At 42.7% G+C, this 27,790-nt stretch overlaps 1 protein-coding gene and 1 pseudogene across 2 annotated transcripts in view; both read left to right on the top strand.

Annotated features, from left to right (window-relative positions):
• Positions 1-27,790, top strand: part of ACOXL (acyl-CoA oxidase-like) — a 368,775-nt gene that overhangs the window by 188,545 nt on the left and 152,440 nt on the right. The window contains 1 exon segment of the mRNA XM_011980527.1: positions 18,107-18,115. Within this exon segment, the coding sequence (XP_011835917.1) occupies positions 18,107-18,115 (9 nt within the window).
• Positions 24,912-25,810, top strand: LOC105540035 (annotated as a pseudogene). Its single transcript, XR_001006141.1, has one exon. The product of XR_001006141.1 is annotated as a 60S ribosomal protein L5 pseudogene (transcript).

Below are 27,790 nucleotides of genomic sequence, written 5' to 3'. Positions count from 1 at the left end.
AAGGAAGGGAAAGGGAAGGAAGGGAGGGAGGGGAGGAAGGAAGGAAGGAAGGGAAAGGGAAGGAAGGGAGGGAGGGAAGGAAGGAAGGAAAGAAGGAAGGAAAGGAAGGAAGGAAGGAAAAAGAGAAAATTGAGGCTCAGAGCAGTTGGGTGGACCCAAATCCCACCAGGGGTTTTGAAGGCTGATTTAGCTGACCCTAGAGCCCATGTTGATATGGTGAAGCTACGTCCAGAGGAGGAGAGTGGGAAGCCACCCCCGGAGCACTTGGGGAAGCTCCCCAAACAGGCTCAGTTCAGCTTTGCTGTATGGAATGAGCAGAAGTCACTGGGTGAATGAGACCCCCTTACTCTTTGCATTTGCACACAGGTCCTATTGCAGCTTTACAAGCCTCTTAGTGTTAGGAAATCCTTACCTCCTAAAGATGAGGTACTAAACTCCATAGGGCTTAGTGCTTCTGATACCCCAAACCTGACCTTCCTACGGATTCTCTGTGCTGATAAAAAGGCAGCTTTTTGCCATAGCAGACACAGCATATTTAGGGCCCTGGACCCAGGTATGTCCTGGCCTGTGGCTGCAGGGTCTCTTTGTATTTTATTTGTTTTGTTAACAGTCATGAGCACATCCTATATGTGTAGATACCTTTAGTAGTGCTTCACATGGAGTAACTTAACTAATTCTCAAATTAAGTGAATACTATTATTAGTCTTACTTTACACAGGAAGAAAACTGAGGCCAGAAAGATTAAATCATTTGCCAAAGTTTAAGTGCTAAAAAGTGGCAGAGCCATGCATTTTTTTGTTTGTTTGTTTTTGAAACTGTTGCCTAGGCTGGAGTGCAGTGGCATGATCTTGGCTCACCTCAACCTCCACTTCCCAGGCTCAGGCGATTCTCCTGGCTCAGCCTCCCAAGTAGGTGGCACGTACCACCACACCCAGTTAATTTTTGTGTTTATAGTAGAGACAGGGTTTCACTGTATTGGCCAGGCTAGTCTTGAATTCCTGACCACAAGTGATCCACCCGCCTCAGCCTCCCAAAGTGCTGGGATTAGAGGCATGAGCCACAGCGCCAGGCCTCATGCTTTTTTTTTTTTTTTAAACTTTTATTCTTTTGCAGGGTTACATTTGCAGGTTTGTCATATAGGTTAATTGTGTGTTATGGGGTTTTGGTGTACAGCTAATTTTTTCACCCAGGTAATAGCCTAGTACTCAATAGGTAGTTTTTTATCCTCACCCTCCTCCCACCCTCTATGCTCAAGGAGACCCCGGTGTCTGTTGTTCCCTTCTTTCTGTCTGTGTGTACTCAATGTTTAGCTTCCACTTGGAAGTGAGAATGCAGTATTTGGTTTTCTTTTTCTGTGTTAGTACGCTTAGGATAATGGCCTCCAGCTCCATCCTTGTTGCTTCAAAGGACACGATCTCATTCCTTTTTATGGCAGTGTAGAATTCCATGGTGTATCTGTACCACATTTTCTTTATCCAGTCTATTATTGATGGGTATTTAGGCTGATTTTATGTCTTTGTTTGTAAGTAGTGCTGCCATGAACATACACGTGCATGTGTCTTAATAGTAGAATGATTTATATTTCTTTGGGCATACAACCAATAATGAGATGTCTAGGTCCAATGGTAATTCTGTTTTAAGTTCATTGATAAATTACCAAACTGCTTTTCACAGTGGCTGAACCAATTTACATTCCCACCAGCGGTGTGTAAGTGTTCCCTTTTCTCTGCAACCTTGCCAATGTCTTGTTGTTTTTTTGACTTTTTAACAATAGCCATTCTGACTGGTGTGAGATGGTATCTCATTGTGATTTTAATTTGCATTTCTCCAATGATTAGTGATGTTGAGCATTTTTTCATATGCTTGTTAGCCGCTTGTATGTCTCCTTCGAAAAGTGTCTGTTCATGTCCTTTGCCCACTTTTTAACAGAATTGTTTGGTTTTCACTTGTTAATCGTTTCAGTTCCTTCTGGATATTAGACCTCTGTTGGATGCATAGTTGGCAAATATTTTCTCCCATTCTGTAGGTTGTCTGTTTACTCTGTTGATAGTTTCTTTTGCTGTGCAAATGCTCTTTCATGTAATTAGGTCTCATTGGTCAATTTTTTTGTTTTTTGCAATTGCTTTGGCATCTTTGTCATGAAATCTGTGCCAAGGCCTATGTCCAGAATGGTATTTCCTAAGTTATCTTCCAGGGTTTTTATAGTTTTAGGTTTTATATTTAAATCTTTAATCCATCTTGAGTTAATTTTTGTATATGCTGTAAGGAACGGGTCCAGTTCCAATCTTCTGCATTTGGCTAGCCAGTTATTTCAGCACCATTTATTGAATAGAGAGTCTTTTCCTCATTGCTTGTTTTTGTCATTGTTGTCGAAGATCAGGTGATCAGAGGTGTGTGGCCTTATTTCTGGGCTCTCTATTCTGTTCCATTGGTCTATGTGTCTGTTTTTGTAGCAGTACCATGCTGCTTTGGTTACTGTAGCCTTGTATTATCATTTGAAGTTAAATAATGTGATGCCTTCAGCTTTGTTCATTTGGCTTAAGATTGCCTTAGCTATTCAGGCTCTTTTTGGTTCTGTTTGAATTTTAAAATAGTTTTGTTTTTTCTAATTCTGTGAAGAATGTCATTGGTAGTTTGATAGGAATAGCGTTGAATCTGAAAATTGCTTTGGGCAATATGGCCATTTTAACACTATCAATTATTTCAGTCCATTAGCATGGGATGTTTTTCCAATTGTTTGTGTCATCTCTGATTTCTTTGAGCAGTGTTTTGTAATTCTCATTGTAGAGATCTTTCACCTTCCTGGTTAGCTGTATTCCTAGGTATTTTATTCTTTTTGTGGCAATTGTGAATAGAATTGCCTTTCTGATTTGGCTGTCAGTTTGGACGTTACTGGTGTATAGAAGCTACTGATTTTTGTACATCAATTTTCTATCCTGAAACTTTGCTGAAGTTGTTTATCAGCTCTAAGAGCTTTTGGGTAGATACTATAAGATTTTATATATCGAGAATTATGTCATCTGCAAACAGAGATAATTTGACTTCTGCCCTTTCTATTTGGATGCCTTTTATTTCTTTCTCTTGCCTGATTGCCCTGGCTAGGATTTCCAGTACTATGCTGAATATGAGTGGTGAAAGTGGCATCCTTGTCTTGTTCTGATTCTCAAGGGGAATAGTTTCAGCTTTTGCCCACTCAGTATGAAGTTGAGAGCCGTGTCTTAAACCCAGAGACTATGTCCAAAGCTCATGCTCCAAACCACTCTGCCATATGCAAATTGAGTTGTGCTGGCTTCTGCCCTCTCTGCTTCAGAAAATTGCAGAGTCCTCCTTAATGGGATGAGCACAGTTTGGCTCCAACTTGTAACTTTCCAACTATGTGAATTTGGGTAGGTCCTCACTTCCCAAGCCTCAGTTTCCAGGTATCTGTAGACATGCCTTGCTGAGCTGCCCGGTGGTTAGCGTTAGTTGGAGTGGACCTTCCCATGGTGGTGGAAGTCAACCACCAGGACCAGACCCTTCTTTTCCTATTAGTCTTTCTGAGATTTCCTGCTATTTCCCCCTGTTGTACAGCTGAGAGAAGTGAGGTGGAATTTGGTTAAATTACTCACCCCAATCCCCTTTGGTGAGTCGAGGAGAGGCTGGAACAGGAGTTGGCAGAGCTCTGCTCTTGGCATGCAGCTGTGACATTCCCAGTGGCCAGTGCTTCATGCTTACATATGTTCTGCATTTCAGTCTCTAATCTTCGCATGTAAGGGGAGAATCAAACTGGCCTCATTTGAACGTGATGAAAACCCTTCACCTGCCCTTGTGGGAATGCTGCCTGAGAGCCGAACTCTGCTGGCTCTGATTAGTCACGTGAGGCAGGCCTGGCAGCTTCACTTCGTTTCCCACTTTCTTGCTTTAAGGATTGGGTGGGGTCAACCAAGTTCTTCAGACTGTTGATATTTAGTTCTACTTTCACATTGCCTGTTTTCTCCATATTTAAGCAAACCTAGATTGAATTTCTAAACTCCTCTGAGAGAATAATAGGGGAAACAGCCCTGGATCTTGCATTTCTGGAGAGGGGGCATTCTGAGAGATGGGACAGGTCCCTTGTCATGGAAGGGGAGCTGCTGGCTTTGGTGTGGTTGGAATCTCATGGTCAGGACTGTGATCTTGGACTTTACCACTGGGAGCCTCAGTTTCCTTCTCTCTTAAGGCTCAGAACATAGTAGATATTCAATAAAACTTGATTCTCCTTCCCTTCCCTTTTGCTGGAGGTAGTAACAGATCACACTGAAAGATCTGAACTCTTTCCCTTCTTTTGCCTTCTCCCCCTCTGCCACCAGGACCCATTAGACACACATGGGAGCTGCCTGATTGGGGTTCCTTGGATGTGGCTTTGGACCATGGAGGAAAGCTACCTTCTCAGCCACTGTTGACACCAAAGCATGGGGGTCTACAGGCCTGGGACCTGAACACACCACAGGGTCTCCACTGCCCCTCCACTGGGGAGAGCTGGAGCTCAAGCCCAGCTGCTGGCCTTGGCCCTGCACAGTCACATTCTTCACAAAGACCTCCTGCGGTGTCTCCTGGCCCTTGTGTTACCTGAGCCCGGATTCCCATGGCCAGGGCCTGTGCCCTCCATCTTGGCTCCTTTGAAACCAACACCAGAAGGTGCCACTCCTGCGTCACCGTGCCCTCAGGGCCAGTCTCCACAGCAGGACTTTATGTCTTCCCGCATCACTGGAGAGCCTTCTCATCTGTGCCCCCAGCTGCCCTGTTTCTCCTCAGTGCGTTCCAGAATTTCACGAAGAAAAACAGAAAACGGCCAAAGCAGAGTGAAAAAAAAATCTACAAAATTGGAGCGCAGTGAAGTCTCAAAAAAACTTTGCAACCCAGCACAGTGATAAGGTTATCAGCAAACATGTACTGATCCCTCCTTTCACATTAGACGCAGAGCTGCTCTTTGCTGCTTGGAGATGTAATCCAGCCGGGCAGTGACTGAGCGATTATATTTAATGATTGCATAGGGAACGCTGAAGCAATTGCAAGTGTTTGTAAATTTTTTCAGAAAGTGATGTGAGGCAGAGCCCTGTGCTTATTCAGTAGACTTTGTCCCAGGACTAACTCCTCAGGGACATTCAACACCACCTCATTTATCTGGCATCAACCAACCCTTGGAACAGAGCCAAGGCCTGAAATAAACAAAACAGATCTCTGGGAATCACAAAGAGATGTTGCAAAGCCCACGTGCTGCAGCTCAAGCCCTTACTCCACTCCTGAAGGAGCCTGTAGCCTCTGTTCCTGCTTGTTCCATGTGGCTCCTGGTTTCTGTGGGCTGTAGAGGAAGGGCAGAGGGATTGTAAATGTCGACAGCTAAGACCACTCAGGGGGCCAGGGACCGAGGAAGATCCAGAAGAACTATGAAAAAAAATAGATTGAAAAATCCAAGAGCACAGTGGGCTCCTGCCCAGCCCTTGGGAGGACTCAAAGCTCATCTGGAACAGTCCTCCAAGCAAAGTGGACCCCAGGCAAGCAGCAGACTGGTGCAAGCAGAGACAGTCATTCGGGGGTCTCCCCTCCAACCTGGATGCTATAGACTTACTATTCCCTGGAGTAACATAGATAGTGTTTGTTTAAATACTTAGCTTCTCACAGCAACCCCTGAGACATGTACGTTTCACTACAGACCAGTAGGTCAGCCTGACTTAGATCTGATGTGGCAGAGGCCCTTTTGCTCCCTATACAATTTCTTAAGAAGCAGAACCATGAAAAATTCTGGCTGGTGCTTGGGTCATGAATAGCTGAGTCCAGCTGGCTGGGATTGCGTTTATGGGCAGGACAGGGTTGAGCTGAGCTTCATCATAATGCCAAGTGACTTGTGGGTAGGGTGGAAGAAGTTCAAGCATGGTCCATACTCAGAGGGTCCAAGGCTGGATCTGGCAAACCTCCCAAGAAGGATCTGTCTGGGGTCCAAGTGTCAATATGGCCCCCTAGTAGAAGGGCCTTCTCAGTGGTTACCATGACAACCTTATCAGCCAAACTCTTTGCTCAAGAGTCTCATTTTTCCAGGGCATCAGCTGGTTTCTGACCAACTCCCTTTCTTTTTATTTTATTGGTCAGAGATCTCTTTTTCTGGAAGGGTCGAGAGCCTTCAAGAAAAATCCCAAAGTTCTGGGGCTCTGGATTAAAGCCTAGGCTTCCCCTCTCCTCTGCTGTTATTTTCTGAGCATTCTGCTGACCCTAACCTATTTGGCTACAGGGATTTACAAAGACAGCACAATAAAAATCACCTTGTGGTTATAAATGATTCAACTTTGAAAGAACCTTGCTCCAAGATTAGAGGAATCAGCTCTTATTTTTTGGAAAAAAAAAAAAAAAAGAAAATGCATTTTTGACTCCCTGACATTCTCTTGAGTCCCTGCTATGAAGAAGCACTAGGGACATATATAGATGTTGTCACCTTTAATCCTCCAATAGTACTGTGAGTAGGAGTTATTATCCTTAGAGTTTTCCCATGGAAGGACGAACAAGGCCAGAAGTGAGATGTTATTTCTCCAAATCTACTAAAACGCAGAGGCAAAGGTTCTACAGGCCTTCCAAACTAAGGCTATTATCCCTAATTCAGGACCTTGTCCCCTTTTTTGGCAGGTGGTAACTTTCTTCCCTGGCCCTCTGGGTTCCATGTTAATGAATGTTCTACACTTAACCCTCATTTAACATAAGTCCATGGCTTTTAAACAATCCTCTGTCTTTTGATGTTAATTTGTGGTTACTGGAAAAAATCACTCCCTGGTGAGAAAGTCCATATGTCATCTTTGTGAGGGTCCTAGGTTAGCAGGTCCTATCTTGTCAGGCAAATTAGAGGCGGAGAGTAGCCAGCAGTAAAACTGACCCTCATCACTGATAAGGAAAAGAGAGATTGCTAAAATGACCCAGGGATAATCCATTTTATTTGGCAGCATTCCTTTGAGGGTCTCAGCCCAACATTTTTAAGGGCATAAACAAGGCGATTATAAATTTCATAAGGAATGGATAGCAGCCAGACATATGAGAGAATAATGGACAGAACTGGCATAGATCCTGGGCCAATTTGCCAAATTTTGGATCCACTGTATGTTGTTTAACTTTCTCATTTTACTCTCCCTTGAGCCAGTTCAATCCAGAAGGATTCACCCCATATCCCAGCAAGGAAACCAGAAGGTTGGTGGCGGGGAGATGAAGTTTTACAAGTTGACTTCTGAATTTGTGATCATTTTAGTTTAAGATCATTTGGGATGCAAGTAAAAGAGATCAATTATAAACTTTCTCCAGCAAGAACGAAGAATCAATCTTAAGGAGGAAGAGGTGGGGGGGTGGAGAGAGAGAGAGAAAGTTCTGGAATTTAGCTCTCATGAGAACCAGGGACTGGAAAGGGGTCTGGAGTTCCTGACTCCATGCTAGGGGGTCTCTCTCGGGACCCGTAGTCTCAGCCTTTGCCCCTCTTGGTGTCTGCCCATTCTTGCTCTTCTCTGCATTTGTGACTGTCCATTGCTATGGAATTTATAGCATCTCTTTTCCAGCCACACTCTGTGATGGTGTTTCCCAGATCAAATGCTGAATCCCCATCTCAGTTGAGTCAGAGTCCTTTCCAACTCAGCCATGAACGTGTCATGAGCGTGCCGGCGGACGCCCCATCTCTGTAGGTGCTAAGACAGTTCCCCAAAAATAGCAGCTGAGCAGATATCTATTATAATGTGTGTGGTAGTTTTAAAAATATTTTCTAATACTGTAAAGCTGGTGTATAGAAATGGAGTTTAATTTTGTATGTTTATCTTATAATCAACAACCTAGTTAAATTGCTACATTAATTCTAACGATCTGTTTGTAGTTCTTTTGGGTTTGAAGATAGTCCTATCATCTGAGAAAAATGATAGCTTTGGTTCTTCCTTTCCAATCACTTACATTTGTTTCTTTGTCTATATTATAGAAGTGGCAAGAACTTCCAATGCAGTGGTTAAAGGAAGTGGTTCATAACAGGCACCTGTATTTTATCCTTGACTTTAAAGGAAATGTGTTTACTATTTCACCATTAAGGATATTATTTGATGTGGGACTTGTGCAGATATTCTTTATTATGTTAAGGAAAAGCCTGTTTTACTCTTCATTTATAAACAGTTTTGTGCATATCTGGATTTATTTGTTTTAAAATTTAAATATAGTCATTTTATGGAAATTATTTTTCTGCATTTATTTTATTGAGATGATTGCACATTTTCTTCCCTTTAATCTGTTAATGTGGTGAATTTACATTAACAGATTTTCTAATGTTAACAAATCTTGCGTTTCAGGATATATACGACTCAGTCATGATGTATGTGTGTGTATTTAAAAAGCTGCTGATTTCGTTTCCTGATATTTGTTTAGGGTTTTCTGCTCTGTGATTATGAATGAGGTTGGCCTCTGCTATTCTTTTCTAGGGGTGTCCCTAATCTAGTTTGGATATCCAGGCCACATCACCCTCATTAAATGACTTGGTGGTGTTCCTTATTTTTCTGTTCTCTAGAAGAGTTTGTATAGAATTGAATTATCTGTTCCTTGACTATTTGTTTCAAATATAACTATAAGGCTAAACAGACCTTGTGGTTTCTTTCTAAGAACATGTGAAATGATTGGTTCTGTTTCTTTCCTGGTTATAAGCTATTCAGCTTTTCTTTTCTTCTTGAGTCATTTTTGCTAATTTTTATTTTCCTAGTAATTTGTCCGTTTCTTCTTATTTTTAGAATTTATCAACCATAAAGTCTATGATACCCTTTGCCCTTTTTAACCCCTGCTGTATGGGTGGTTACGCCCCTTTGCCATTTCTAATATTGTTTGTTTCCCACAACCACCTTGTCACTTGATCTATTTTGTATATTTTTTCAAATAATAAACTTTTGGCTTTGTTGATCCTCTCCACTAGATCTGGTTTTTCTATTTCGTTGATTTTTATCTTTATTACTTCTTTTCTTCTGAGACAAGGTTTCACTGTGTCACCCAGGCTAGAGTGCAGTAGCGTGATCACAGCTCTTGGGCTCAAGTGATTCCCCCCACCTCAGCCTCCCAGGGAGCTGGGATTACGGGTGTATGCTATCATGTCCAGCAAATTTTTAAAATTTTTGTTGAAATGGGGGTCTCACTATGTTGCCCAGGCTAGTCTCAAACTCCTGGGCTAAAACCAGCCTCCTGCTTCAGCCTCCCAAAATGTTGGGATTACAGGAGCGAGCCACCATGTCTGGCCATTACTTATTTCCTTCTACTTTCTTTGGGTTTATTCTCCTGCTCCTCCTATAGTATCTTAATTTGAATGTTATCTTATTTTCTCCATTTTTCTTTTTCTATTATTAACATTTAAAGTGATAAATTTTCTTTTTAAATGCTGCATTGGTTATCTCAACCATGATTTGATATATAAGATTTTCAGTTTATTGATTCTAAATTTATTTTAATTTCCATGGTGACTTATTTGACCTATGAATTCGTTGATTATGTTTTTCAGTTTTCTAATGTCTGGTGTTAAAAAAAAATAGCCAACATTTGTAGAATTCTTACTCTATGTCAAGTATCTGTCTTCACTCTTTACATTCATTAACATAAATTCTCACAATGACCCTACAGAGAAGGACTGTTCTGACCCCAATATTATGTATGTGAAAAATGGGACACTGGGAGTTTAAGCAAGTTGCCCAAGATCACACGGCTCCCGAGTTGGCGGAGCTGAGATTCAAATCCAGGCTGTTTGGCTAGGCAGTGTAACTACCGTACACCAGTGGCTTTTTTTTTTTAATTACAGTTCTTGTTGTTATTATCATTATAATTACTGTTCTACATATATATATATATTTTTTTCAATTAATTCCGTCATAGAGAAAACGGCCCGTGTCATTTTTCAAAAAATTTCAAAAAAAATTTTTGACCTTTTTTTATGGCCTGTTCTGTGATCTAGAGGCTGGTCAGTTTCCATGTGTGCCTCAGAGGAGTATGTCTTCTGCAATTGGATGCAGGGTTTCAAAGGTGACCAATAGATCAAGCTTCTTAGTGGCATTCTTCAAATATGCCCTATTCTTACTCAGGTTTTGACCTGACTGATCTGTCAATCATTGAGAGATGTGTGCTGAAATCTCCCACTGTTGAGAGTGGATTTGTCAGTGTATCCATCCATTTTTATACTGCTATAAAGAACTACCTAAGACTGGATAATTTATGAAAAAAAAAAAAAAGGTTTAATTAACTCACAGTTCCACAGGCTGTACAGGAAGCACGGGTGAGTGTCCTCAGGAAACTTACAACTGTGGCGGAAGGTGAAGGGGAAGCAATTGTGTCTTACCATGGCAGAGTAGGAGTGAGAGAGACAAGTCAGGAGGAGCCGCACACTTTTAAATGATCAGATCTCGTGAGAACTCACTCATTATCGTGAGAACAACAAGGGGGAAATCCACCCCATGATCCAGTCAATTCCCACCAGGCCCCTGCTCCAGTTGGACATGAGATTTGGGTGGGGACACAAACCCAAACCATATCAGTGACTCTTTGTAATTCTATCAATTTCAGTCTCATTATTTTGACATTGCATTATTAGATGTTTATAAGTTTTAAATTGTTATATTTTCCTAGTGAATTGAGTCTTTGATCTTTATGTAGTTGACTCCCTTTATCAATAGCAATGCCTTAAAATGTGTCTTGTCTAACATTAACATAAGGACAAAAGCCTCCATTTGGTTGGCATTTACCTGTTACATCCTTATAGTTTCAACTTTTCTGTGTTATTGTGTTTATGTGTCTTATAAACAATGTTTGTCTATCTTCGAAATTGAATCTACCTTGATAATCTCATTTTATCTGTTTAGTCCAAGTAATTATTGTCATCACTGACATATTTGAATTTATGTTTTCCATCTTACACTTATTTTCTATTTGTTGAGTCTTATCTCTGCTTGTTTGGACTTACAACCTTCAGCTTTATGGTGTTTATTTTCCCCTTTCCATTTTTCCCTTTTCTGGTTTTCACTCTACTTGTGCTTATTTTGTGGCCACCCTAGCAATTTTAACATGCACACTTAACTTGCAAAGTCTAAAGTTAATTATTAGCATTCTTTTCTCCCAATAATAGAAGAGCTTAGATTGCTTTAACTAATCATCGGCTCCCACCCTCTAAATTACTGTTGTCCATTACTCCAGTACTGTGTTTTTGATCCCACAAATTAGCCATCATGTTTATTATTATATGGGATCATTTTTTCTTTAGAGTTACCACCTTTTCCCAATTTCTTTGCTCACAATTCCTTCTTGCATCTCTGTAGTTGTTTTCTGGTTTCTGGAGGACTTTCTTCTAAACACCATTTAGTGTGGGTCTGTAGTTTTTGTCTGAATCTGTTTCATCTCAATGTAGAAAAGTTACATATTGTTCAGCATAGAATTCATTGTTGATAGTTATTCTCTCTTAACACTTTGAAGTTTTGCTTATCTGGATTTCCTTGTTGCTGAGGAATCAGCTATCTACCAGTGATTTTTCATGGCAGTCTATTTTTTCTTTCTGTTTCTCTTAAGATATTTTCTTTGTTGTCATGACCTATGGTTTCACTACAATATGTACAAATATAAATGTGGTTGTATTTTTCCTGTTTGGATTCATTTGAGGTTGGTAACTATGTGGATTTGTGTCACTAACGATTCTGTAACATTTTAGGCCATTGACATTTTGAATATTGTTTTCTTTGCATTATCTCTTTCTAGGCATATTAGGCTAATATCAATATCTGCTGCCTCTGCAGTTTTGATTCTGTTGATTTTTTAATCTTCTGTTTGTTTTTTATTTGCCCTTGTGTTTTGTGAGCAGCCTGTGAATAAGTAGGTGGCTGCTGCAGTGCTAACTGCCTCTTTCATTCTCAGCGCTCGGCAAGCCCTTCATTGTCTGCCTCCATCCCCACCCCCAGCTAGTCCACCTCTCTCTCCCTCTCTCTTTCTCTCTCTCTCTCTCTCTCTCTCTCTCTCTCTCTCTTTTTCTGTCTCTTGCCACCTATGGTCTGTGCCCCACTCAGCAGCTGGAGTCATCTTTTAAAATCATAAATCATCTGACTCCAAAGCTTAGAATTTATTTTTAACTTTACATTTCACCTAACATAAAATAAATCCCCAAGATGGCTGCTGAGGCCCCGGGTGACTTGACCCCTGTCTGCCCCCAAAGGCTTCTCTTTGGGCCCCTCCCTGCTCACTCATCATCTCCAGCCCAGCCTTCTTTCCAGGCCCTGGACATTCTGTGCCCCTTCATGCCTCAGGGCGTTTGCACAGGCTGCTCTCTCAGCTGGAACAAGCATCCTCCCGTTCCCAGATTGGCTGAATTCCCTTCTTTAAGTTTCCAAGTTAAGCAAGCCCTCTGAAATCCATCTCTGGCATCCAGGTTGGAGGAGGTCTCTCTTGCTATTTGTTTTCTTACAGAGCCTCCCTGCCCCCATCTTTTCCTTTCTGGCATTTGCCACGGATTTTTTTCTTTTTCTTTTTTCTTTTTTTTTGAGATGGAGTCTTGCTCTGTTGCCCAGGCTGGAGTGCAGTGGTGCGATCTCAGCTCACTGCAGTCTCTGTCTCCCAGGTTCAAGCAATTCTCCTGTGTCAGCCTCCTGAGTAGCTGGGATTACAGGCATGCACCACTACGCCTGGCTAATTTTGTATTTTTAGTAGAAACGGGGTTGTTGGTCAGGATGTTCTCAAACTCCTGAACCACCTGCCTCAGCATCTCAAAGTGCTGGGATTACATGTGTGCCACAGATTTTTAATTACCTATTTTATTTGTCCACCTGGCCAATGCCTCTCTCTCCCATGAGGACAGGGCCATGGCTATAGTTCACTATGGGTAGCGTAGTCCCTAAGATGGAGCGAGCCTTGGTATGCATTCGGTGACAGAATCCATGAAGGAACTCCCTCCTGCCCACTCTGTCCAGCAAATAAATCATGGGAGTGCAGGGCAGCAGCGACAGGGTCCCCTCAAAGCATGCGGCAGGATGGGGCAACCTGCCATCACTCCCCTGGACTCAGAATCCGGAATTCAGGAGACCCAACCCAGATCTCAGCTGTCACAAGACAGGTTGCAGTGACTCTCCATGCTCCCAGATCCCCTCACGTACGGGCTCTGCACCTGTGGGCACAGTGGAGGTCACAGGCATAAAATTAGTACCACCCGAAGACACGGTGCCTCTAGGTTGGTGGGTCAATCTCTGTATTTTTAATGGGTCTCCTTGAACAAATAAGATAAGATTGATTTCATGTTTTGTCGTCTTCAGATGAACAGAATTTACCCTCATTTGTTTAAAAAGGGGGAAAGAATGCCTGTTTCTGATTTGTTCTAATACATTTATTAAATGTAATCATATAGTAAAAAATTCAGCGATGTTAAAAACAGCAGGAAAATATTAAACTTTCCATGTACAAAGTTTGGATCATAAAATATGTTTCGTGGGGCTCTCACTGAAACGGGACACAACCTTCATGACACTCACAATTAGTTGCTAAGAGGCTCGATGTAGCCCAGAAGGCAGAGAGTGGAGGAGTTGTCTACCAAGTGGGCTCTTGCTTCACAGAGCCCAGGCTCTGGCTGCTTCCCTCTCTGAGGCTTCCGCTGGCATTTGGAACATGGGTTTAGAGTTCCCTCTGTCTATCTCATGTTTCTTTCTCTCCTTCTTAGGAATAAAGTAAGCTCATGGAAAATCTTACTTTTTTGTTCATATGGAACCTGTTTCTTGTGTACCACCCTTTTATTTCCCACTACCCATTGACCCCACCAATAAACAAACGAATATCCCCACTCAGGAGTCCAATGTAGAAAGGAGAAAAATTTCTTTTTGTATTGAAAACCTAAGGTGCTACTTACTGAGTGCCTTGAGTTGATAGCTTAGGAAAGGGCTTCCTCAGACTCCAAAAGATTTGTTCATGTTGGAGAAGCAGTTAACATTGATTTATCTCTGGTCATGAACAGACACGGTTCAAGCTAACACTTCCCACATGCTGTGTTTGTCTGTGCTGGCTGCTATACAAAGTGCCATAGACTGGGTGGATTAAACAACAGGAATTTCTGTTCTCACAGCTCTGGAGCTGGAAGTCTGGGATCCAGGTGTGGGCGGGGTTGGTCTCTTCTGAGGCTCTCTTCTTGACCTGTGGATGACCATCTCCTGCCTGTGTCTTCACATGTTCCTCCGTCTGTGTCTGTGTCCTGATGTCCTCTTATAAGGATGCCAGTCAATATTGCTTTAGGGTTGCCCAATTACCTCGTTTAATGTTAATTACCGCTTTTAAGGTCCTGTTTTGAAATACAGTCACATTGAGGTTGTGGGGGTTAGGACTTCAATATAAGAATTTTTGGGGGACCAGGGGCAGTGGCTCATGCCACCCAGCACTTTGGGAGGCTGAGGCAGGTGGATCACCTAAGGTGAGGAGTTCGAGACCAGCCTGGCCAACATGGTGAAACCCGTCTCTACTAAAAATACAAAAAAAAGCCGGGCATGGTTGCGGGCGCCTATAATCCAACTTATGCTGGAGGCTGAGGCAGAAGAATCGCTTGAACCTGGGAGGTGGAGGTTGCAGTGAGGTGAGATTGCGCCGCTGCACTCCAGCCTGGGTGATAGAATGAGACTCCGTCTCAAAAAAAAATAAAAAGAAATTTTGGGGGGACACAATGATGTAGCCCATAGTGCCTGTGTATGCATGCGTGTGCACGTACACACACATGCACACACACACATGCACACGTGCACACGCATGTGTGTACACACACACATGCACACGCATGCACCCACATGCACACACACACACTCTCAGGCATACGCTCTGTACTTTTCTATAGGCCTCTTCCAGCTAAATTTTTAGTTTTAATCTGAGATATAGCAAAGGCCCAGTGATTAGGTCTTGCAATGAAACGATTCCCTACAGAGACATATGGGGTGAGAACCCCATACACCTTCAGCGAAGCATCATTGGCCACGTGTCGGCTGTGGGGAGACCTGGCTGGCCCAGCACACAGGCCAGTCTGTGTGCAGAATGGTCCCTGACAACTGGAACAACCGCTGTTGGTTCAGGGGCCCTCACGCTGCAGTCAGCACCACCTCAACTGGGAAGGACAGGGATGTTTTAGGGAACTGATCCCCCAGGCTCCCATTCAGTTGGCAACTCCAAGTGGACACAGAAGCCTGTGAATCATGTGTGATGTGGCAGCCTTCGTGCTGAGCAGGCATCTGTGGTACCCTGGTTAAAGCCAAGACAATTCAGAGGCTGAGAGAAATGAAACTGAATCCCCAGGGGACTGAGGGAGCCTGTGGGCATCAGATGGAAGGAAAACGCCCCATGGCAGGAGTGGGAGTGGAGAGCGTGAAATGCAGGCATGGCAGTTTCCCCAGAATACTTTGGATTTCCCTGGACAATGCCACAGAGGACCCTGGGCATCCTGGGACACCAAGGAGCCTGCGCTTCCTCCTGGGCAGATGCAGGTTCTCATCTGTCGGCTCCTGGAGGTCTGCACTGGAGAGGAGAACATTTGGCACCTGGCATGACTCCTGTAGAGCCGTCCCTGCCCTGCCCTGGGAGCTAATGGGTATTTTCCACCTGCTGCAAAAATAGACTTGATTCAGATACCTCGTCCTGAGATTGGCTTACCCAGGCCTACACAGCCCCTCCAGGCAGACAAGACCCCTCACATGTTACCTCTGAATGAAACACAGGGTCCAGGCAGATGGAGTTCCAGGGACAGAGTGGGGCAAACCTTGGAATCTTGCTTGACTGAGTGTGATGGCCCCTTGGCCTGACTCAAGGCTTGAGGGAGATGACAGAGGGTTCATTGAGGATGCCAGGGCCCTCCATGTGGCTCTGCACTCAGGCTCTGCACCCTGTCTCTCCTGAGCCTGAGGCCACAGCCCTGCCCTGCCCCATGAACCCCAGGCAGGAGGCTGTCGGCTCTCGACCCAGCTGGGTCTGGAGTGACATTCAGCTTCAGAAGTCATGCTTTTCTCCCAGCCCTGTGGATCCCACTCAGCATCAGGTGGCTAGTGCAGGAAGCCCTCTGCCTTTGTTTCTCTTGGGCACCTGCTCAAAGTCCCTTTACGTGCAAAGTCTTCATTCCTTGTTTCCTCCATCTCCACTTCCTCCCCCTGAAAAGAGCTGATGGCCAATTGTCACTGGGGCCCAGGAGAGGCTCCTTCCTTCCCTCTCACCTGGGCTCTTTGTCCTGTGCCACACCTGTCCTGGTCTTTGTGAGGCATGGCCGTCTCCATGCTGGGCTGATAGAAGTCCACCTCGCATCCTTTGAGAGAGCTTGAGTCACCTCTAGTTGCCATTTCTAGCCTCCCTCCCCGCCAACCCCCGAGAATGAGGGATGCTGGGACACTGCCCAGGTTCAGCATTCAGCACCGCAGGCTATAGAAGCTAAGGCAAAGTTTCCATTCACCATTCTGCACACATTCTTCTTTCAGCGATGACTGCATATATCATTAGCAGTGTTCAGTAAGGGCCAAGCAAGACCAGGATCTCAGAGTCAAAGTTGAGCACCACATAGAGGCCGGAGCAGCACAAGGCAGGGGTTGGGGACAGGTGGGAAAATTGCTACCCTCTACCCAAGGCCACAGGTTATCCCAGTCAGATCCAGAGGCTGGAAGAGAGGAGTATAAGGCTGTTTGTCTTAAATAAAGGGCAGGGTGCTAGAAAGCGAAGGTGGTGGGTGGGACAGCTGTTTTAAACAGAGAGGCAGGGATACCTTTCTTGCAGTGGAACTTCTTCAGACCTGAGATGGAAATGAAATGAGGGAGCCCCATGGAGGTCTGAGGGGAGTGTTCCAAACAATGAGAACAGGATTGCAAAACTCTTGGGAAGTGGGCAAACTGGTGTGGCCAGAATGAACCCAAGCAAGGTGCAGGGAAACCTCACTGAACTTCAGTTTTTTCATTCTGAAAACTGGAGTGATGAGACGTGAGAAGTAGAAATGATACATTGTATGTAGTGCATATGGAAGTTGACCCTCGGTAGTGGCCTCCATGACTGTCCCTACTCTAGGCACACGTTGTGGTGCTGATCTGTAAAGACGTGTGAAGGTCTCCTCTGACTGTACCTTCCATGTGCGGTCATGGCCCTCCTCCTCTCACAACTTTCCATGACTCCCTTTTACCCAGATCAGCTCCATTGTTGGCTTCCGGGTCTTTCATTTCCTCCCCCACCAATCCCGCCAACTCCTCCCTCCATCCTTGTGATCCTTAGTCCAATCCTGAGCCTCTTTCTTGGGGTCTTTCTCAGGCACCCATTTACCTTCCACCTTGGGAGGTTGTGAATGACTTTTTTCTTTCTTTCTTCCTTTTTTTTTTTTTTTTTTTTTACAGTGCTTGTGTATTACTTTTAGTAATTAATTTTAAAAACCCAAAAAGGTCATTTTTAGTTAAAAAAGATACAGACACACATGCACAAACTGTTTATAATCGTTTGTCCCCCAAGAATTTGAGGCCTCAACTATAGAATTTAAGTCACTCAAGGACACTCAGACTGCAATCCCCATTCAGTGACTGCTCTATGCCATGGGTCTTTCTCTAAGCCACATACACATTTACCCAGAACACGGATGCTGGGACTTTCTAAGCCTGGCTAGTTTCTCAGTGGGTCACCTCAGGCTCCCAAGGATTGAGACTCCTGGGAGGCCAGGCCTTTCTGGCTTATTCTAAAGAAATTAGATCATAAATGCACCTTGTTATTTTCAGGAGATGGAAAGCAACTTGACAACCACGACCCTGCCTCGCATGTGTTGGACTTTGATTTTTCTTGTTGCCATTTCATTTTCAGTTACCTGCAAGTTGTTTGAGGGCTGTGAGCCTTGTTACCTCAGCTCTCAAGGGCCAGGTAGAGTCCAGAATCAACAACCCGTTTCACTTGACTTTCAAACTAGAAGAGGAGCTCACAGCTGAGTTTCACCAGGTAGGAGAAAAAGGAATTTTATTGTATGTGAAGAGCTGATACAGAACATCTTTGTGCTCCCAGAACTCCATTGCCTGTTCTTTGGGAGACTTCTGGTGTCTGTTTGCTGGTTCTGCCCTTTGAGTAGAGTCTCTTTCTGGTCATTTCAAAACTGGATCACCTGACTTCAGGGCAGGGTGGAAGTGTCAGAGAACAACAAAGAGCCGGTTGCCCTCTCCTTCACTGGAGGAGAGCAGAGCAAAATGCTCAGGAAAAAAAAGCACTTTGTTTCTTCAATATTAGTATTTTGAGTGTTTTGCAGCTCAGCTTCTTAGGTATAACCACTGCTTCTCAACACTGAGGTACTGTATTAGTCTGTTCTCATACTGCTTAATAAAGACATACCCGAGACTGGGTAATTTATAAAGGAAAGAGGTTTAATGGACTCACAGTTCCATATGGCTGGGGAGGCCCCACAATCATGGCAGAAGATGAAGGAAGAGCAAAGTCACATCTTACATGGTGGCAGGCAAGAAGGCGTGTGCAGGGAACTACCTTTTATAAAACCATCAGATCTTGTGAGACTTATTCACTATCATGAGAGCAGGGCAGGAAAAACTCTCTGCTGTGATTCAGTTACCTCCCACCAGGTCCCTCCCATGACATGTGGGGATTATTACAATTCAAGATGAAATTTGGGTGGGGACACAGAGCCAAACCCTATCAGGTGGTATATTTAGTGTTACTCTTCTTCCACATCAGAACTTGACAGATGATTCAAGAACATTCCAACACAATCCTGAACCTCACTTGCTTCATCTGTAAAATGGGGATAATGCCTACTTCGCCAGGCCATTGTGAGGATTAAAGGGATTCTGTGAGGTAAAGGAAGTCTGTGTGAAGTCCCAGCACAGTATCTAGCATAGAGGGCACTGTAGAATGAGAAGGGTGAAGATGAGTCCACTGTAGCCTTATGGGGAAATCACTCTGAGGCAGGACCACACTTCACCTGAATCTGATTTCATGTGGTTTGCCCACAAGGCAGTTTTAATCCTGTGATTATTATGGGGTGGGGGGATGTGAACTTCTGATTGGAAATGTTACTGATTTACTTACCCATAAACAAAATCAGTTTAACCTTATGAAGGTAATTAAGGCTTCTGCTGGGGACTCCTTTGCTTCTGTAAACTGCAGGTGGTAACACCGCCCAGTCAGCCTTGATGGGGAAGAGGGAAAGGTGGCCGGGCCTTCCAGGGTGGCTCTCCCCACAGGAGCAGGACCGATGCTTACAAGTTTTCAGGGCTCTGAGGGCGGCAGGAACCCGGAAATCCAGGCTTCTAGGACCCCTGTGGCCATTTTCAGAAATGGAGCAGGTCCCCCAGGCATGAAGGGTACCTGGAGATTCAAGAGTATGACTGCCCATGGGCCTCTGTGGCTTGAAAATATTATCAGGGCAAAACTTGTCATTCCTTATTCAGAGCTAAAGTGCTCATTGCACATAGTCCTGGGAGAAATAACAGGACAATCAGCTCTGACGTGACGGACACAGGCAGAAGTGATTTGTGGAAGTGGGCTTGGACAGAGGGAACAATTCTGGAGGTTTAACTGGGAGAACAAAGAGCTGGAAGAAGGAGGTAGTGCAGAGGCCCTCAGAAGGGGAACGACCTGGAGCCACACAGAGACGGGCTTTGCTTCCTTCATGTTTTGCTTGGGACCGAACTTGCTTTCTCCTGTGTAGCTGATTCTCTGGTTTGTGTGCAGAAACACTGCCAACACTGCCATTTAAATAAGGATTTCAGGAAGTAGAAGGGAAAAAAATACTGGAGTGAGAATTTATGGTGCAGAGTATTTAATGATATTAAGATGCAGAGTGGCAATTTAAGACATTTTGCTGCCTCTCAGGGAGTTTTGTAGGTATACAGGCTAATTTTCAGAAGGCTTGCTGGGGGTAGGGGAGAAATCATTTGCCTACATACGGTGAGGTATAATCACTAGTACCTTGGCATTTATTAGAATTTGGAAGAAAGATGGAAAAAAATCAGTCTACTTTATTGAAATCTTTTGCAGAAATGTGACATAACCATTTTCTTTTTTTTTCCTCTCTCTTTTTTTATTATACTTTAAGTTCTATGGTACATGTGCACAACGTGCAGGTTTGTTACATATGTACACATGTGCCATGTTGGTGTGCTGCACCCATTAACTCGTCATTTACATTAGGTATATCTCCTAATGCTATCCCTCCCCCTCCCCCACCCCACAACAGACCCCAGTGTGTGATGTTCCCCTTCCTGTGTCCAAGTGATCTCATTGTTCAATTCCCACCTATGAGTGAGAACATGTGGTGTTTGGTTTTTTGTGATTGGAATAGTTTGCTGAGAATGATGGTTTCCAGCTGCATCCAATGTCCCTACAAAGGACATGAACTCATCCTTTTTTATGGCTGCATAGTATTCCATGGTGTATATGTGCCACATTTTCTTAATCCAGTCTGTCATTGATGGACATTTGGGTTGGTTCCAAGTCTTTGCTATTGTGAATAGATGACACAACCATTTTCAAATAGTTTTTATTACCACCAAAACAATATTCATGAGCTAAAAGCTAATGTAAGGAATCAAAATTCTTACAGTGGTTACTTTGGCTAGGAGAAATAGAATTGTTTTCCTCTTTTCAATTTTCTGTATATTTTTTAATTTTAAAGAAAATGTGAGTCCTGTATAGTGATAGAATTGCACATTTAAAATGTGTGGTTTTTTTTTTTTTCTTTTTTCTGCAATAGGGTTACATGATGGAAAATTGAATCTCAGGCTTAAGGTGTGACACAGATATGTTTGCCACTTTTGAAGGTGACACTGTCATTATGCTTCAGGTAAGATTCGGGAAATGTTTTCAAGATCAAGAGTTATCCAGAAGTCTGAAGTGTTTCATATGTTTTATCTTTATCTGATTGCCTTATTTAATTGGCAGGTGCTTTCCTGTGAGGCACTTGATATTTGTTGTAGCTGAACGGGGGATTAAATTATTTCTCTCTTAGCTGATCTTTGACTTTGAATTATATCTTTTTGGTTTAAGAAAACCACTTATACATAGTGGGTCAGATTCTTCTACTGGGAAGGGCATTTTGAAAGAGTATGTAAGGCCCCAGAAGATGAACAAGCAAAAGACATGAAAACCCAATTTACAAAAGAACGACAATGGATCAGCCTCTTAATGATCAAGGAAATGCGTATCAGACTCTTCTGCAATACTGTTTTCCTTTCTCAACCCAGTCGGCTCATGTTTTAAAGTATGTTGAAGTCCCTGTGCTGGCACGGGGTGTCCTCTTGCATGTTGCTGTTGAACCATGTATAATTCTACTTCTGGGCTGTATTTTAAGGTAACAGCCTGAAATACAGAAAGCTTTAAGGCACAAACATTTTCACCAGTACATTATTTATTATAGCAATAATGTTGGAGTCCAAATTTTCAACAATAGGAAAATTATTATACAGTATAAATCATGCTGTGGCCATTCAGTGGGGAATTATATAGCTTTTAAAATAGTGTTTTCAAAGAGTGCTATTTATAACCGAAATTTAAAACTCATGGTGAGTAAAAGTGATACAAAAACGTACAAGTCATGCATTGCTTAACAAGAGGAACATATTCTGAGACATGTGTCATTAGGCCGTTTCATCGTTGTGTGAGCTTCATAGAGTGCACTCACGCAAACCTAGATGGCACAGCCTACTCCGCACCTAGGCTCTGTGGTGGAGCCTATTGCTCCCAGGCTTCACGCCTGTAGGGCATGATACTGTACTTGAATACCACAGGCTACTGCAACATAATTTTTGTTTGTTTAATGATACGTAATATTTTTACATATATAAGGGATACATGCGATATTTTGTTACACGCCTGGAGTGTGTAATGATCAAGCCAGAGTTCTTAGGGTGTCCATCACCTCGAGTATTTATCATTTCTATTTGTTGAGAACATTTCAAGTCCTCTCTTCTATGTATTTTGAAATATGCCGTATATTGTTGTTAACGATAGTCACTCTACTCTGCCATGGAACATTATAACTTATTCCTTCCACCTGACTGTATATTTGTACTGATTGATCAACTTCTGTTCATCCCCCCTACCCCCCCACACACCTTTCCCAGACTCTGGTATCTATCATTCTAATCTTTACTGCTATGAGATCAACTTTTTTCGCTCCCATGTATGAGTAAGAACATGCCATATTTGTGTTTCCGTGCCTGACTTATTTCACTTCCCATAATGACCTCCAGTTCCATTCATGTTGCTGCAAATGAAATGATTTCATTTTTTATGGCCAAATAGTATTCCATTAAATACACACACATACACACACACACACACACACACACACACACACATTTTCTTTGTCCATTTCTTCATGTGATGGGTATTTAGGTTGATTCCACATCTTTGCTATTGTGACTAGTGCTGCAAATGTGGGTGCAGGTATACCTTTGATATATTGATTTATTTTTCCTTTGCATAAATACCCACTAGTGGGATTGCTGGGTCATAGGGTAGTTCTATTTTTAGGTTTTTTTGTGTGTTTGTTTTGTTTTTGAGAAACCTTCATACTGTTTTTTATAGTGGCTATACTAATTTACCTTCCCACCAACAGTGCCTAACACAATTTTTATGTTTAAGTATTTGTGTTTGGAAGTACATCCAAGCATAGATAAGGTGATGTGTTGTGCTATGACATCATGATGGCAAAGATATCACTAGGTGATGGGAAATTTTTAGCTGGGGCCCTTGACTGTATAAAGAATGTGATCATGATTTGGGGTTTTTAAAAAAGGGCAACAGGGACTCCTGGACTGCTAAGATAGAATAGCCCCAATTCCTCACAGATTTTCCTCTTCACAATTAAACTCCCCGGACAAAATACAACAGACAAGCATGGGAAGAGAAGACCCTGGAAGGGGGAGGGAAGAAGGAGACTGCCGAGGGACTTTGGGACTTGAAGAATGAAACAGCAATAAGGTCTCTGGATTTCCTTATTGTCTCCCATATATCCCAGACAGGATACACGTCCCCTGTATCTCTAATAGGCACACACAAAATATGCTCCAGGAGACACCTAATCCCCTAGTCAAAGGACCAGAAAGATGGTGGCCTGAGGACCGAAAATCTTTTTGGTAATATCCATGCTACACCAGCCAGACACAACAAAAAAGCATAACCACTCTCCCCACCCCCGTTGACAATTTCAGCTTCACTGGGAGCTGATCTTCCACTGGATCCCTGACCTAAGGAAGCAGGCAGAAGCAGGGGTAGTACTCCTATCCCCCACCCAGTGGCGTTTGTGGGGCTGAGCAGGGAGCTCATCTTTTATCCCTCTCCTGGTGGAAACAGGTGGCGCTCAGATTCCCCACCAGAGTAGTGTCAGCAAGGCCCGGTGGTGAATCCACCCCGACTCAGCAGCAACAAGAACCAATGAGGTGGCTTAATGTGGAGCCCATCACCAGTGTGCTTCCGCTACCCACCCTGGGGCCAACAGGGGTCCAGCAGGAAGCTGAGTCTCTACTCCCATCTGACATCAATTAGACTAACCAGGAGGTGTGAGTAGGGACTAGTCACTGCTCTGTGTTCTCCCCACCCCTGGTGTCAGTGGGCCCAGTGAGGAGCTGAAGCTCTACATCCACAAGACAACAAGAAACTGGATCAAGCAGCATACAGCAGAGCCAGTGGACACTTTGACCTTTTCTCTCCCTGTCCCCTAAACCCCCAAAGGGGATTTAGTGGGGAGGTGAGTCTCTAGCCTCACCTGGCATCAACAGAATGAAATAGGACGAAGTGGGGGAGTTAATATCCTTCTTCCTCCTCCCCTATTGTGGCAGGAACCAGTAAGCAGCGGAGCCTTCACCTCATCCAGCATCAGTGAGGCACAATGACGTGGTGGGAAATGGAGGTAGTTGGCCCTGTGCTTCCCCACTCCCTTCCCTGATGTCAGCAGGACCAAGAGGAACTGAACTTGCCCCCAACCTGTCTCCAACAAGGCAGCGTGAGTCAGCGCTCCTTCTTCCCCAGCATGGTGTCGACGGGACCCAGCAGGAAAGTGAACATATACCCATCAGGACCTTTTGCTACACTTCAAGATTAAATATCATCTCATAATATCATATCTAAATACACTGGGTACAACAGAACATCACTTGTTATAAAAGAACCAAGAAAATCACAACTTGAATGAGAAAGTCAATAGATGCTGATACCAAGGAGAATCCAATGTTGGAATTATCTGATAAGGATTTTAAAATACCCACTATAAAAGTGCTTCAAAGGTGCACAAAACTGCTACAAATGCTCTTAAAACAAATTTTTAAAATAGAAAAAAAATATAAGCAAATAAAAGGGTACCAAATTCAAATGATAGAGTTAAAAATATAATGTAACAAACTTGCAGTCTGACCCCAATAATAGATATGATAGAGGGTGGAATCGGTGAATTTGAGGCCAGATCAACAGAATTTACCCAATCTGAACAACAGAGAAGAAAAACATGAACAGAATCACAGGGATTAGTGGAACAATAACAAAAGAGCTAGCATTTGCATTATCAGAGTCTCAGAAGGAGAGAAGTGTGTTGCTCAATGTATGCAAAGGAAATACTTCAGACTATTATATTTAAAAAGTGAGGAGGGCAAAGAGACCTAAATGGAGGTAAGGTTTCTACACTTCACTCCGAGTAGTAAAACATTAATATCACTAGACTGTGATGAGATAGATCACAAGTATTTACATGTAAATAATAAGACTCTACAATATGATATTGTAATGTTCTGGGGGAAAACCTGATAGAAATTAAAGGAGAAATAGACAAATCAACAATTATAGTTGGAGATTTCAACACATTTACTTCAGTGGTTAACAAAACTACTAGACAGCAAATCAGAAAGGATAGGAAAGAACTGAAAAACAGGCGCTGCTGGGCCTGCAGGTCTCTGTTGAGCAGTGGAAGCGGGTCTCTGTTCCACAGGATGGGGTTTGTTAGAGCTGTTAAGAATAAGGTCCACTTTAAGAGATACCAAGTGAAATTTAGATGACGATGAGAGGGTAAAACTGATTACTACGCTCAGAAATGCTTGGTGATACGGGATAAAAATAAATACAACATACCCAAATACAGGATAGTAGTTCATGTAACAGAGATATCATTTGTCAGATTGCTGACGCCCGTATAGAGGGAAATATGATAGTCTGTGCAGCGTATGCACACGAACTGCCAAAATATGGTGCGAAGGTTGGTCTGACAAATTATGCTGCAGCGTATTGTACCGACCTGCTGCTGGCCCGCAGGCTTCTCAATAGGTTTAGCATGGACAGCATCTATGAAGGCCAAGTGTAGGTGACTGGCAATGAATACAATGTGGAAAGCATTGATGGTCAGCCAGGTGCCTTTACCTGCTATTTGGATGCAGGCCTTGCCAGAACTATCACTGGCAATAAAATTTTTGGCTTCCTGAAGGGAGCTGTGGATGGAGGCGGGTCTGTCCCTCACAGTACCAAATGATTCCCTGGTTATGATTTTGAAAGCAGGGAATTTAATGCAGAAGTACACCGGAAGCACATCACGGGCCAGAATGTTGCAGATTACATGCGCTACTTAATGGAAGAAGATGAAGATGCTTACAAGAAACAGTTCTCTCAATATGTAAAGAACAGCGTAACTCCAAACATGATGGAGGAGATGTATAAGAAAGCTCATGCTGCTATACATGAGAATCCAGTCTATGAAAAGAAGTCCAAGAAAGAAGTTAAAAAGAAGAGGTGGAACCGTCCCAAAATGTCCCTTGCTCAGAAGAAAGATCGGGTGGCTCAAAAGTAGGCAAACTTCCTCAGAGCTCAGGAGCGGGCTGCTGAGAGCTAAACCAAACAATTTTCTATGAAGATTTTTCGGATAAAGACAATAAACTTATGGACAGCAAAAAAAAAAAAAAAAAAAAAAAAAGGAGGACTGAAAACCGTAATCAAGCAACAGGATTTAATTAAAATGGATGGAACACTCTATTCAGCAGGAGGAGCATGCATGTTTTTCAAGCATTGGTGGAACTTTCTTCAAGATGGACTATCTCCTGGGCCATTAAAAAAAAAAACTCAGCAAATTTAAAAGAATTAAAAAGATATAGAATATGTTTTCTCATCATAATAGAATGAAATGAGAAATCAAGAACAGAAAGAAAAGAAGAATATTTGTAAACACTTAGAAATGGAGCAACATACTTCAACTAATCCATAGGTTAAATAGGAAATTTTAATGGAACGTTAAAAAGACATAGAGATGAGTAAGCATGAACACACAACACATCAAAGTGTATGGGATGCAGATAAAATAGTGCTGAAAGGAAAATTCATAGTACTAAATGCTTATTTTAGAAAAGAGGAAAGGTCTCAAATCATTCACCTAAATCCCTACCTCAAGAACAGTGAAAGAGAAGAGCAAAATAAGTAGAAACCAAACAGAAGAAAGGAAATAATAAAGTTAAGATTATACATTAATAAAATTGAAGCCAGGAGAACAATAGAGAAAATCCATGAAACGAAAGGCTGGCTCTGAAAAGAATCACCAAAGTTGATAACCTCTAGCAAGATTGACAAAGTTAAACATTAAGAAGGTTCAAATCACCAGTATCAGGAATGAAACAGAAGATATATCTAGAGATCATGCCACCATTAAAAAATAATGAGGTTGCCAGGCATGGTGGCTCACACCTCTAATCCCAGCAATTTGGGAGGCTGAGGCAGGCAGATTACCTGAGGTCAGAAGTTTGAGACCAGCCTGGGCAACATGGTGAAACCCCATCTCTACTAAAAATACAAAAATTAGCCAGGTATGGTGGTGCACATCTGTAATCCCAGCTTTTTGGGAAGCTGAGGCAGGAGAATCACTTGAACTTGGGGCGCAGAGGCTGCAGTGAGCCAAGATTGTGCCACTGCATTCCAGCCTGGGTGACAGAGTGAGACTTTGTCTCCAAAAAAAAGGAGGGAATACTAGAAAATAGCTTTACATTGATAAATTTGACAACTTAGAAGAAATGGTCCAGTTCCTCAAAAACTAGAAACTGTCTGACTCAACAAAGTTGAAACAGACAAACTGAATTGTCCTATAATCTTAAAGAAATTGAACCCTTCATAATAATATGAAAGCTCCTGAAAAATAGATCTCCCGACCTTGAAGCCTTGGAGAATTCTATTTACCATTTAAAGAAGAATGTTACTCTCTCCTCTTCTATTTTCAGAAAATTCTATTTCCAGAAAACAGAGGAGGAGAGGGTACTCCTTGATCATTTTAGAAGGCTAGTATTACTCTGATACTAAAAGTAGACAAAGATAGAAAAAAAAAGGAGTAAAGCTACATGATAGTAGCACTCATGAATGTAGATACAGAAATCTTCAACAAAATATTCAACAAATTGAATCTGATAATGTACAAAATGAATTACATGTGGCAACCTAGTGGAATTTATCTCTAATATGCAAGTATGCTTCAACATTCAAAAGTCAGTCAAATGCAATCCACCACATCAACAGACCAGAGGAGAAAAGGTCACATGATCATGTTAGTTTACACAGAAAAAACATTTGACAAAATCCAACAACGATTCATGATAAAAACTCAGCAAACTAGGAAAGAAGAGAATTTCCTCAACTTGAAAAAGAGAGTCTACAAAAATTATAGCTAACATCATGCTTAATAGTGGAACGTTGAATACTGTTCCCCCAAGATTAGGAAAAAGGCAAGAATGTCCATTGTTATTCAACTAGTGCCAAAAGTTTTAGCAGTGCAATAAGGCGATAAAAATAAATTAAAACATAGAGATTAGAAGGGAAGAAAAAACTGTAGCTTTCT

The sequence above is a fragment of the Mandrillus leucophaeus genome, unplaced genomic scaffold, assembly GCF_000951045.1.
Source record: "Mandrillus leucophaeus isolate KB7577 unplaced genomic scaffold, Mleu.le_1.0 Scaffold214, whole genome shotgun sequence".
Lineage (NCBI taxonomy): Eukaryota > Metazoa > Chordata > Mammalia > Primates > Cercopithecidae > Mandrillus > Mandrillus leucophaeus.
This window is presented reverse-complemented; position numbering and strand designations above follow the sequence as displayed.